The 13,521-nt window shown below is 43.3% G+C and overlaps 1 protein-coding gene and 1 long non-coding RNA gene across 3 annotated transcripts in view; one reads left to right on the top strand and one right to left on the bottom strand.

Moving 5' to 3' along the window:
• The window catches only part of LOC147035446 (uncharacterized), a 50,408-nt gene that overhangs the window by 13,990 nt on the left and 22,897 nt on the right, over nucleotides 1-13,521 (bottom strand). The window contains exon 2 of one of the 2 annotated variants that reach the window (XR_015062524.1): nucleotides 3,372-3,572. This is a non-coding gene — a long non-coding RNA (uncharacterized LOC147035446). Of the gene's footprint in view, nucleotides 1-3,371; nucleotides 5,805-13,521 lie in introns of those variants that run through there. The other variant, XR_015062523.1, reaches the window with a different exon arrangement.
• Nucleotides 6,944-12,084, top strand: LOC147035447 (uncharacterized). Its single transcript, XM_085898804.1, is given in 3 exon segments — nucleotides 6,944-8,719; nucleotides 8,721-8,793; nucleotides 11,111-12,084. Coding segments are annotated over 3 exon segments (2,202 nt in total). The 5' UTR covers nucleotides 6,944-7,306; the 3' UTR covers nucleotides 11,827-12,084.

Here is a 13,521-nt window from a genome sequence, read left to right as displayed (position 1 = left end):
CACATTCTGAGGTAGTCCGCATGTGCAGAGGAGGGTTTTACATTGCAGACGCTATTTTCGAGGAGTGGAATTACACCTCTCAGCAGTGACGGTCTGTCGACGACAGATGTAATGACATCAGCGAATGACCGATGATGTCATGACGTCTCTCAGCGGTGACGTCACACATCGCCATGTAAACGAATGAAAAACGAAAAGTGTTTATTCTGCTTCAGAGTTGAAGGTTGACTATTGCCACTATGTGCGATGCACTCTTACATGTACGAAGTTTCTTTCAGTCCAGGTCACAGTACTGAGAAAAACGTGACGCGACCGCAAGGAGGAGCACAAAATTGGTCCTTCAGTATTAATATATAGATGGGATAATTGATACTCAAATGGGTATAGATAGGTTCAACAATTCTTCAACATAAATACCAAATTGGCTCAACCGCTTCTGCCGTGGCAAATGTTGCGGGTGCTATAAAAAGTATAAAAGATGCTCAAAAGGAATCCCATAAATTACAAGCAATCAAAGAAATTAAGAAAGGCAAAACTCAATTGTCTCCCGAAGAAAGAAAGAAAATAATCCAAATATTAGGGTTGGGGTTTCAAAAGTTTTGTTTTTTTACGAAATAAATACAAGTAAGGAAGCAGTTGATAGGACTTATGATTTGAATGATACCATTATCATCTCAAATCCACTAAAAAGGAAGAATGCTACAACAGGAACAGACTGGGAATACAAATGGGACAAAAAGCTTTGAAATAAATAATCAACAAACTTACTTAAATATTGCTCATAGTTTCTTGTTATTGGTTCACGAAAAATATTTTCACGAAAAATATTTTCACGAAAAATATAATTGGTTCACGAAAAAATATTTTCATGAAAAATATGTGACCACTATATTCGTGTTTGTTGTGTGTCTGTCTGTCCCGAGCATAGCCCCGTGGGTTTTGATTCGATCCTGATGAAATTTTGGTGGGAGGTTTACATCATGATCTCGTTGTGTTTTCCTGAAAATGGGCGTGGCGCCGCCCATAAAAAAACGTGTTTTTAGGGGTTAGCAGATTTCAATTTGCATTTTCTCCGAGGAGTTTTGTTGAATCTGACAGGGGTTTCGGTATTTGGTTAGCCCAATGGCACCTGCATAGCCCCACGGAGCTCGATTTTTCATTTTCGTCCCAAGGTCACGAACTTAGAAAATTGCGATTTTGACATTAAAAAAAATTTTCTCCGAGGGGTTTGTCGAATCTGGCAGTGGTTTCGGTATTTGGTTAGCCCAATGGCACCTGCATAGCCCCATGAAGCTCGATTTTTTCATTTTCGTCCCAAGGTCACGAACTTAGAAAATTGCGATTTTGACATAAAAATCCATCTTCTCCGAGGGGGTTGTCGAATCTGGCAAGGGTTTCGGTATTTGCTTAGCCCAATGGCACCTGCATAGCCCCACAGAGCTCGATTTTTCATTTTAGTCCCAAGGTCAAGGTCACAAGGTCATGAACTTAGAAAATTTCGAATTTTGACATAAAAATCAGACGACCGCCAAAACTTTGAGAACTGGGATGACAATATTTTTTATGCATAACCTTGAAGTCATTCCCCACCTAAAGTCTTGAAACTATTTTGCTCTATCTCGAACACCTTGCCCGTGGCGCCCCCTTCAAGTTTGTTTTTACACTGATTTCATCAAAGTATGGATAATAATCCGAGGAGTGTGAAATGCCATATAGCCTATATGACGTTATATTGTTCCTGGAATGTTCCAGAGGAAGTTTTGCACCAAAGGTCATAATCCTTGACCTTTGTTTGACCTTTAAAGTTCACAAAGGTAAAATTTTCAAAGTTGTGGGAATCGAACCGGGTTTTCTACCTTCTTCGACGAACTAACTCCATTAAGCTATAGCACGTATCCTGTTTCCTTATTTTAATGTCCACAACATTGTTTTGGGACCTTTAAAGGTTATGCAAAGGTCAAATTTTTTAAGTTGTTGAACGAAACCGGATTTTCGACATTTTGCAGCTAATAACCTGTCACTCGTACCACATCATGTTGATCATTTTTATAACTTGGTCAAACATTATCACATTGTCTCATCCTTGACTTCTGAAACAATCTACATCGTCAAATACCGCTCGTGAACCATCATCGTCTTCAGACATGTGTAAATTTAAATTCACTAAGGCTGGGAATAACACAAACACCACCCTCTTAAATTGTTTAGGAAAATGTTTGATAGCATTTGTTTGTATATTGGAACTCAAGAAGTTGAAGTAGTTGATTATGTCTCTGCTACATTTGTAATGATGAAATTTACATTATATTAGTTTAGTGATAAAATGGGTCAGGGATCTGCCAAAGGTTTTATTCCTCATATGGCAATGGGAATAAACGCAGACCCTGTTTATAGTTAAAGAATGGCAAAGTATAACAATACAAAAGCAGAAAATAGTTTTACCGTGGCATTTCCCCTTAAAGGTATATTAGGATTTTGTGCTTACGATAAAGTTCTGTACGGACTAAAAATTATATTTCAACTACAAAGGAATTATTATGAAAATAGATTGCTTTTTGGGGTTGGTAATGCTTTTGGTGCTCAGAATAAATTTGTTATTGATGAAATGAGTTGGTACATGAGTGAATATACTCCTCATCTTAAAACAGAAGAGATCTTGAATAGAAGACTTAACTCAAAGAAACTGCTAAATGTATCATACCTGAAAAGATGTCAACACGTTAAAGTTGAGCCAAACCATTTACAAGTGGAATTTTGGTGTTCTGGAAGGAAAGCCATGATACTCATTTTTGAATATTTGGCTAATTTTTAAGAAACCAGATAGAGATACTGCTCCTGATAAGAATAATGCCAAGTTGAAACAATTTCGGATTTTTCTGGATGGAACATTTTATCCATGAGATATGTTGGAAATTGATTGGGATAAAAACGATTATTCTGAAGCTTACAAGTCTTACCAAAAGGTGTGTGAAAGCAATGGTAATAAAGAACCCATTTTGGATATGGTTGTGTTAAGCCTACATACTGTTACGGTTGTGGAAATTCACAGAACACCATTCAGGCTTCCCAGAGATCAGTTATGTCGATAAGTCTGTGTTCAGATTAGATTTCCCCAACGATGTCGAAAGGGGATTATTCGTGTAACCGGGCTGTGATCTTTGAGTCAGCCGTTATTCTTTTGCTATCGTTGTTTTGGAAGAACCACTACTTCAACAACCACAACCGCCTCTCAACAACCATGCCATCCCCACCACAGCACCAACCACAACCGCCTCTCAAAAATCACGCCATCCCCACCACAGCGCCAACCACAACCACTATTTCAACAACCACGCCATCCCCACCACAAAGCACCCACAACATCGCCTCACCTTCATCTCCATTGCGCCACCATCTTTTCGCCAGCCACGGCGAAGGACAAACAACATCTCTGCCACCAGATGCGGGGACTCCATCGTTGGGGTGGGAGCCGATGATTCCTGCAACGTCTACGTGGTTGATGATTTCACTCACGTCCGCGCATGTCCGAGCTTCGCGAAGAGATCGGATCAGAATCGCAAAAGGGGCGGAGCCTGCGGGGGTGAGAGGTGAGAGGTGAGAGATCAAACGCACCCACGGACCCCATATAAAGGCGCGCTGAACACCAAGCAAGCAGTCTGTCGGGGAGCTGCAGAGAGTGGAAGTCTGGAGTCGAGCTGGCGTCGAGTCGGAGGAAGCCAGCAGCCCGCCAAGGTTCGAGTCCAGTGGAGGGCAGTCGGGGTCGTCGGAGCGCAACCAAGCTGGAGAAAGCCGGACAGAGGTCGACAGCCGGCGACAGAACGGTCCGAGTCAACGCTGAGGAACGGGCGGGCTCTTAAAAGAGCATCAACTCTTGAAAGAACAAAGGCCCGTTCGTTCCTCTGAGGCGGCGTCGGCTAGGCCGATCCACCAGGCCGCACGGCGGGGCCTGAACCAACCAAGCTGCCGTGTTCCCGATGAAACGTCGAGGGTCGCTAAGCTCAGCGAATCACCACGAGGGTTACAGGTAACCAGCACGGCCTCTCGGAGCTCTTGCGGTCTCCACAGCTCCGTGGATATTAAAGGCCTACGGGTCCAGTTCTGCCCCTTTCCTTTCCTGGGGTTTTTCTTTGAATGAATGTCGTGGCGCCTTGTCCGCCAAGTAATGAACTGTTAAGTGATTGTGTACATAATAATAGAACGGTTGTAGTTCTTTGTCTTGCTCGTTCCTGCATTGCTTTATTGACTACATGATTGCATAAGTGTATGACTGCTTACGTGTGTACAAATAAATGTCATTGTGTGAATCTTCACCTGTTCGTTGCGTCCTTTCCCTCAATTGAGCTGCCGTATTGCGTTCGGGATATTAGCTGGCTTTTAAATAGTCGATAAAGTAATCGGATCCGGCAGGGCTTGGCGATATACACCGCTCGGCAAATCGCAAACGGAGCGAGCTGCTTTAAGCGGCTCGTTTCCAAGCAGGTCCCGTTGAAGTGGAAATCCCCAGCATTTCTGTCTGCGCGCATACTTAGGTAAATCGACAATTCGGCGATCGGACCCTGTCGCGCATGGACAGAATAGTTGGCTGATTTACGGTGTGATGAAAAACACACCCGTAGCTGGATTTCGGCGTTGATCCGAAAGCTGTGACTTGGTTTGCCACGTCCGGTGGGCGCGCGGCTGCGATTAGTTAAAAGCGGTCGCTCGCACGCCGGAGTGGTGAGAAACTACAACAATACAATCTACGCAATTGACCCGAGTTCAAAAAAGGAAACTGTAGTCAAATAGAGTGGATACTTCCCTATGCATTGAAAGAAGAGAGAGTGAAGAAGTTGATACATATTGTTTGCTTTTGGAAGAAGCAATTACAGATTAATATAGATAATCGTGTTATGATTAGTCTCGCATAATTTTTTTGATAAATAAATGAGTAGGAAAGTGCCAACTGTGGTATATGTTAATCAAATCAATATTAATAAACTAAAATTATGCATACAAAATCAAAAGCCTTGTTTGATTAACGTTAATACAATTCAGAGAAAAAGAGCTGTAATAATTGATGTTTTGCTCACAAGAGAACAGGTGAAAATCTTGAACGATACTGGCTCAATTAAAATGTCAAAACCTATGTTGAAGAAATATTCAGTCAAGGAGACAAGTGAAGGATTTATTATATCCCTCCCTCTTTTATTGGCAGGTCCTGGTGTGACGGAGCATTGACGGGTGGTATTTCCACAGTGGAAAAACTGCTAATGAAAGGAAGGCTCAACTCCAGGCTCAAAAAGAGATGGAAAGACATAAGGAGTTAAAGAAACAAATGAGTGGAAATGGTGTAATTGTAGATTTTGCTGAAAAAACTTAAAAGCCTACCTGATAAAGCAAGATGGTTCATTGGAGATATGCTTTCTTCTATCGCACAAGCCTGTGTAAAATTAACTACAAGGGGGTAATGGATTATATCTTTTTCATAAATAAATGAGTATTGATGCATGGTTTAAAGAATTTGGAAAGAATACAACATCAAATGTAGAACTTTCCAAATATTGTAAAATCCTAAAAAATTGATAATGTGGTTATTTGAATGAGAGATGAATGACCAAAGTTGTCTTAAAATACAAAGAATATTATTATGAATTTCGAAGATAAGTCTGGAGATGGCGATGATTCACGAGCAATGTACACGGTTCGCCTTTTTTATTTTTTGACCTTCGAGGGGACGCCACGGGCAAACTGGCAGGAATCGGGAAAAACGTAAATGATGAAAGTTGTAGTACTCGAAGAGCACTACTTGCATACCAACTTTCATTTGAAACAGTTGAAAACACTAGGAGCTCGATGCCCAATTTATTGATTTTTTTGACATTTTCTTAAGTTCGTGACCTTGGGACGAAAATGAAAAATCGAGCTCCATGGGGCTATGCAGGTGCCATTGGGCTAACCAAATACCGAAACCCCTGCCACATTCGACAAACCCCCTTGCAGAAGATGTAACTTGAAACCGGCTACCCCCTAAAAACACATGTTTTTTGGGCGTGGCTCCGCCCATATTGGGCACAGCATGCCCATTCTCCGGAAAACACAATTAGATCATGATACAAACCTCACCCTAATTTTATGAAGATTGGATCAAAACGCACGGAGCTATGCTCGGGACAGACAGACAGACAGACAGACAGACAGACAGACAGACACCCATAACGAATATAGTGGTCATGACTCATGAACCAATAATGGGAATGGTTCTCATTGGGTTTGCATTCATAATAGTCGAGACAAATATTATTTGATAGTTATGGTCTTCCACCACCTGTTGAAGTGAAGAAATTCTTACGGAATGGTGTTTATCATACATTTCAAGTCCAAGACTTTAATTCTAATTGTTGCAGACAATTATGTTTATACTTATTATTTTATCTCAACAATATATATATATATATATATATATATATATATATATATATATATATATATATATATATATATATATATATATATATATATATATATAAAATCAGGATTTTTATAATATCATTATTAATCTAATATAAATGGGTAAGGAAAAGATGGTTCTACCTTTGGTGTATCCCAAGAACTAGATATTGATTTGTCAAATATACAAAAGTGCAGGCTGAACTACAGAAATACAATTGAAGAAATATTAACATGAAAATGCCTTTAAATTAATCAATTATCCAAGCCCGACAGACACGAATGACTTGTTGAGATTAAGTGATTTATCACAATGTATATATCCTTAAATAAAACGGCTGTGAATGCCAAAGATACAGAAATGTTGATTTTATCTCCTCGTCCATTTGCCCTTCCTATGTTCACTGTAGTGTACCTATGAATTGTCAAAGGTACAAGGCATTTTGGTTGATTTGTCATCCTAAGGGGTCCCTGAAGTATTCCAGCTGGGTTGTCCTCAGGACATCTTTGGGCAATTTTTTAATGCAAATTAGGGCCGCCATTACTGAAAAATCGATTTTGTTGAATATCTCCGCAACTTTGCATGATAATGTCACAGAAATGGTGTCTATACCCATGTTTTCATGGTCAAGGATTAATATAAAGGTATTAAAAAAGTTACCACATTCATATATTTTGTCTTTATGCAAATTAGTTGCCGCCATTACCGAAAAATCGACTTTGTTGAATATCTCTGCAACTGTACATGATAATGTCACAGAAATGGTGTTTATACCTATGTTTTCATGGTCAAGGATTATGATAAAGGCATTAAAAATGTTACCACATCAAGGTTTATTTGTATAATATATGTATTTGATATTATTTAATTGATGTACATATGGCAACTATCAATAATATCCAATTCTGTCTTCAGGATATAACGATGGCTAGCGGAATGTGTCTGCTCCTGGGCTGCCATGAGAAAGGATCACACAACACAGTTAGAATCCAAGGCATCCACACTCTGATTCAGAGGAGCACGGAGCAGGGTGACGATGATGTCTGTATCCAGTTACAGACCGTCCTGGACACACAAGGAGACAATGCATCCATAGGCTGTCATAAGACATGCTACTGCGTGTACACATCTAAACACAATGTGGCGAAATACGTGGCGAAGAAATGGAAAGAAGGTTTTCCCATGTCCGAGAGTGAGCCGCAGACAAGTAGGATCAGACGATCGCAACTTCCAACATTCGACTTTAAGAAACATTGTTTCATTTGTGGTGCTGAGTGCCATCCGAAAGATCCCAAGCACCCCGACAGGTGGGAACGTGTAGTCCAGTGTGAAACCAGTGATCATCCTGGCATTACATCATTCAAAGATGTGCTTCTAGATGTATGTGAGCAGAGGCATGATGATTGGGGTAGAAAGGTTGAAATCCGCATCAAAGGTGCTCTTACAGATTTACCAGCCGCTGAAGCACAATACCATAAGAAGTGTTTTAATAAGTTCATGGTTATTCCCAAGTATGCTGACTTATCTTCTGATTCTATTGTGCTCGATGATGATGCTCTGAAGGTCGTAGTGGATGACATGTATGCTAATCAACATGTCAGTACCTGGACCACCATTGAGTTGCACGATATGTATTGTGGTCTCAGTGGCTTGCTATCTCGCCAACAGATGTTCACGAAACTCACTAGCTATTTAGATAGTGATATTGTGGTAGTACGAATGGAGGGTTGTGCATCTGTTGTGGGGTTCAGGCATCTTATAGGCAAGTCTCTGAAGCTGGTTAAGGACGAATCAGTCGACGAGCAGAGCGTGGACACTGTAGTCCGGCAGGTCAGGGTGGAGGCACGAGCAGTCCAGGTCAACAATGCAGGCTATGATATGGGTGACTTCACTCACAACAACATGCTCAAACAGACAAGCCCAACTTTGTTGAAACTAATTTCTGAATTGGTTTCTAGTGGAAAAGTGACCCAGCAGTCTCTTAGCCTGACCCAAGCGGTTCAAGGCCACATCACCAGCATCAGAAACCAGACAACGCTGGGGCGAGCAGTGAAGTTACACCACAGGCATGGTAGTTCGGAGATAACCAAGTTGCTACATGACCACGGCTTCATTGTGTCCTATGAAGAGGTCATTCGCTTCCGAAAATCAGCAGCAAAGTTTTTGGGTGACAAAAGCAGCATGATACACCAGGCCATGGGTTTGATGCGAAATGTTGGACCAATCTTTGGTTGGTTTGACAATCTTGATCTTCTAGTGTCAACCCCGAATGGACGCCGAGCCACCCACATATGTCATGGCTCACGAGTTTCAGCAACATCCCGCTGGAATCATACAGATAGGTAGTGTTCAACCTGGAGTCATGAGTCTTGTCATCCCGCCCCTGCTCAAAACAGCTGCACGTTCTCTCAACATCAGCACCAGTCGATCGATCCCACTGCAGCACTACATGGGACCGAAGAAGGTCAACCCTCTAATGATTCCAATGACATCAGGAGTCTCATATGCTGATGTTTGTGCCAGAGAACAGAGTCTCAATGCTGCTCAGCTGAAGGACACACAGTGGCTGAACTCGCTAAGATCCGACGAGAGCATGGAGTGGTACGGATTCAACAATCAACTTGCCAGGCAGGAAGTTCCATCTTCTTCCAAGGCTGCTACAGTGTACCTGTTTGGTCCTCTCATAGATGCCCCACCATCCCATCCTGATACAGTACTCACATCACTACTATACATGAAGAAATCACTAAGTGAACTGGGAATGAGCTTTGCAAATCTGTCCATCGATATGCAGCTGTACATGGTTGCGCAGCAGGTAAAGTGGTGGGATCCGACAAGGTTTGAGGATGTTATCGTTCGTCCAGGTGCGATGCACATTATCATGTCCTTCTTTGGATGCATCGGAATGCTGATGAAGGGATCGGGTCTGGATGTTCTGGTTGGAGCAGAATTCGGAGGTATGACGGGGATTATGAACGGGAAGGCATGGGTGAGAGCCATGAGAGCATTTCGCATGGTGTCAGTGGCACTGCTGCAGAACTGTCTACAAGGTGGCGAAAAAAGCTTTGAGGAAATCGTGTCATACATGGAAGATGCAAGGCAGAATCCTACGGGCAGACACTGGGTGGATAATCTGGTGAAACCGACGCTCTTGGCTCATCAGTTCCTGCTTGCAGAGAGAGAGGGAAACTGGCTCTTCCACCAACTGTGCTTGGAGAGGATGTTGCCCTACTTCTTTAGTGCAGGTCACGTTCACGATGCTCGCTATATCTCGTGGCACTTACTAGAAATGAGACACCTACTGCCAGAAGCAGCCAAGACTGACCTCATCGCGGGAGCACATGTCTGTCGTCACAGCGAGGGCTACTGGAACTCAGTATCAAGTGGGTTGTTCATTTTAAACACATGCCGATTCATTCCTTATATTGTCTTCTTCGTTATATAATTAATTGATCGAACTGTTGTATAAATATATATTTACAGGTGACCAATTTGGTGAGCAGACACCTATCAGGACTGGAAAGGGTGGATTGAAGGGTATGACGCTCTCACCTGAGCTGGTTACAGAATGGATCGATTCATTTCTAATCTCAGTCTACCTCTCTGATGCCATGGAACACATGTATTCTGAGAAAATACCCATTGCATCACTGCAGACCAAACGCAAAGAGGAGGGTATGAAGCGGCGAAAGCTTGATGTTGATGACAGGAACCTTATTGCTGCAGAATTAGTGAAACATTCCCACCCATCGGCAGTGGAGAGTGATGTCCTCTACAACATTGTCAATGGCCAAGTCACTCCCAAGGAAGTCAATGTTGCAGATGCAGTAGTAATTGGAGAAAAGATGGTCATGTCATTCCACAACTCTCTGCCATCCAGCTTCCATGGCAAGATTTCCAGCCAGGTCAAGACGATGGAACAACTCAAACGAGGCATGAAGATTGGCAGTAAGACTGCCTTTGACATGGAGGCCATCTTCATCCGCCTTCTGATGGTCGGACAACAACGACAGCTAAAGCTAGCACCCATTTTTCAATATGAACTGCGTGCATTCCCGCCCTCAATCATCAATGAGTATGGCTGCTTCCGCAAGGGCAACAAATCTGTTCTTGCCAATCGTTTGGGTGTGAAACAACTCGATGCTCCAGCTCCAGACATCGTGATTGTAGATGCACAGCAGCTGCTTCACCACATCATATGGCCACATGGAGGGGATGCCTCCATTGTCATTGAGAGTATCAAGAGTCGTCTCTCATGTTATCCTGATGGTACCGAGAAGATTTTGGTATTTGACAGGTATAATGATATCTCAGCAAAAGACCACGAGAGGAAGCGACATGGTGGCGAGGGTTCAACAGACTATAACTTGATCATCAGCAGTCCACTTCCTAATCGTGATGCCATTCTTTAGAACAAGCACAACAAGCGGGAACTCTCACGGGTGCTGTCCTCATTCAACATGGGTGCTGATATATCAATCGAGAGTAGAGATGGTGGCTTTGCACATGATGAGGCAGATATCGCAATGATCTCATAACTGCTACAAGCTGCCGAATCTGGTATGGTGGTGATTCGAATCCTGAGCGATGACACCGATGTATTTGTGCTTTTGATGTGCTGGGTGTGGGCGATGCAGCTGCACAATGTTTGCAGTATCCAGATGGAACGCTGGAATGGGGCAGTGATTGACATCAACACGAGCTGTATGCTTCTGGGCCAGAAGTGTCTCCAGTTACCTGGAATGCATGCACTGAGTGGCTGCGACACAGTTTCCTACCCATTCAACAAGGGGAAGATCAGCGCTCTGAATGTTTTGAAGGAAGGTGACTTCCCAGGGCTGTTTGAGGTCCTGGGCGAGGAAGATGCCACACACGAGGATCTAATGAACACAGGCCAACAGTTCTTCACGGCCTTATATGGTCAACCGCCAGGTACTTCGATGAGTATGGCACGCTATCAGCTATACTCCCGGAAGAAGGGGAAGCCAATGCAGATCATGGCATTGCCTCCAACAGAAGTGAATCTGCTTCTTCATGTTCGCCGAGCACACCTTCAGATGATGTTGTGGAAGGCTGCTGATCAGCAGGCTCCTCCTTGTGTGGACATCACACAATTTGGATGGGAATTAAATAATGGTATTCCATCACCTGTCGTTGACATAGGTCCTCCGGCTCCACAAGGGCTCATCGATGTCATAAGCTGTGGATGTAAAGCAGAGGGCAAGGCATGCAGTACCGAGCGATGCAGCTGCCACAGACATACCATGTCATGTATGGCCTATTGCGTGTGCGCTGGTGGTGAAGGCTGTTTCAACCCTTTTACAGCAAGGAATGATGTGGAGGATAATGTACAGGATGATGCGGAGAATGATGATGATGATGATGATGAAGATGATTAGTGTTGAGGAGTTTGGAGGATAATTTATGGATTAGTTTGCAAATGCAACATTAGTTTGGAATAAATATGCTGTGCAACATTATTACTGCATTAACAATTCCATGATTTCCGTTTTTGTTGTGATTCGATTGTTACTTTGCCATTGTAATAAATGTCATGATCCTCCAACATGGTGTACAGCTTTAAGTATATGGATAGGGTAACATTTTTAATGCCTTTATCTTAATTTTTGACCATGAAAACATAGATATAGACACCATTTCTGTGACATTATCATGTAAAGTTGCAGAGATATTCAACAAAGTCGATTTTTCGGTAATGGCGGCAACTAATTTGCATAAAGACAAAATATTTGGATGTGGTAACTTTGTTAATACCTTTATCTTAATCCTTGACCATGAAAACATGGGTATAGACACCATTTCTGTGACATTATCATGCAAAGTTGCGGATATATTCAACAAAATCGATTTTTCAGTAATGGCGGACCTAATTTGCATATAAAAAAAGTTCGCCCAAAGTTGTCCTGAGGACAACCCAGCTGGAATACTTCAGGGACCCATTGGGATCACAAATCAACCAAAAAAACCTTGTACCTTTGACAATTCATAGCTTCTCAAAATGGCAAATGGACTATCCGGATCATACAGAATTCTCAGTTCCAATTGCAATTAAATTTTATAAAGGGAATATAGTTTTTATGAGAATAGAACCTTAGGGATATGATATTGGTGTGGTTGAGGAAATTCGCAAACCACCATTCAGGTCCCGTAGGTGAGATATCTCTGTAAGTAGATGTGTAGTTAGCCCCAAACCCGTTGTTTAGAGGGAGTAAATGTGATTCATTCGGGCTGCAACCCTTTAAGATAGCCGTTTTTCTGTTCTATCTTTATTTTGAACCAACCACGTCTCAACCGCCATCACACAACAACCACCAACCGCAACGCCGCTTCACAACAACAACAACGCCAACAGCCACGACCTTTACCTTCACAGCACACCATCCCGCAACCATCACATCACCGCCATTCCAAGCATCACCGTGGCAAGGAACCGCCACTTTAAACCCTCCACCACCTTCGCCTCTCCTTCTGCGGCCATTCCCGCACCACTTGTGAACGCCGAGCGTCAGGCTGTCCTGGCCTCGTGCGGGACACGCGCTGAGCCGCGAGTGCAAAAAGCGGCCTTTCTGAGGAAAAGTCGGATCAGGAATGATACACGCCCACTTCTGATCCGTCCTATCGGCAAGCGCGGGGAGATTTGGCCCCGCCTCCAGGCATGTCGGAGTAGAATCGATATATGCAAATTCGAGGATTAGGGGAGGTTCACGCCCACTTTTCCTCCGTCCAATGGGCGAGCGTGGCTCCGCCCCCGAGCTCATCCTGATCCGGAAATTTGCATATGGGTTCTCCTGCCATACTATAAAGCGCCGAGCGCGGGGTGAATTCAGTCAGTTTTGGGCTCGGGCGAGTTGGAGAGGTGTGGCGGCAACGAAGTGTGGCAGCGGCAGAGTGTGGCAGCAGCAGTCAAGACGGGTCTGGAGGAGAGTCAGTCTGTCGGGGTTCGGAGTCTGTCGGGGAGCTGCAGAGGGGGGAAGCCGGGAGCGCAATCGAGGTCGCAGTGGAGTCGCTCGTCGCGGGACCCAAGCAAGCCACCTCTCCTCTTTCCCCAGAGCATCAACAATTCTCCCCTTTTT

Source organism: Eptatretus burgeri, chromosome 1 (genome assembly GCF_056783735.1).
Source record: "Eptatretus burgeri isolate ZD-2024b chromosome 1, Ebu_testis_v1, whole genome shotgun sequence".
Classification (NCBI taxonomy): Eukaryota; Metazoa; Chordata; class Myxini; order Myxiniformes; family Myxinidae; genus Eptatretus; species Eptatretus burgeri.
Note: the sequence above shows the minus strand (reverse complement) of the source record. Positions and strands in the feature narration are given on the sequence as shown.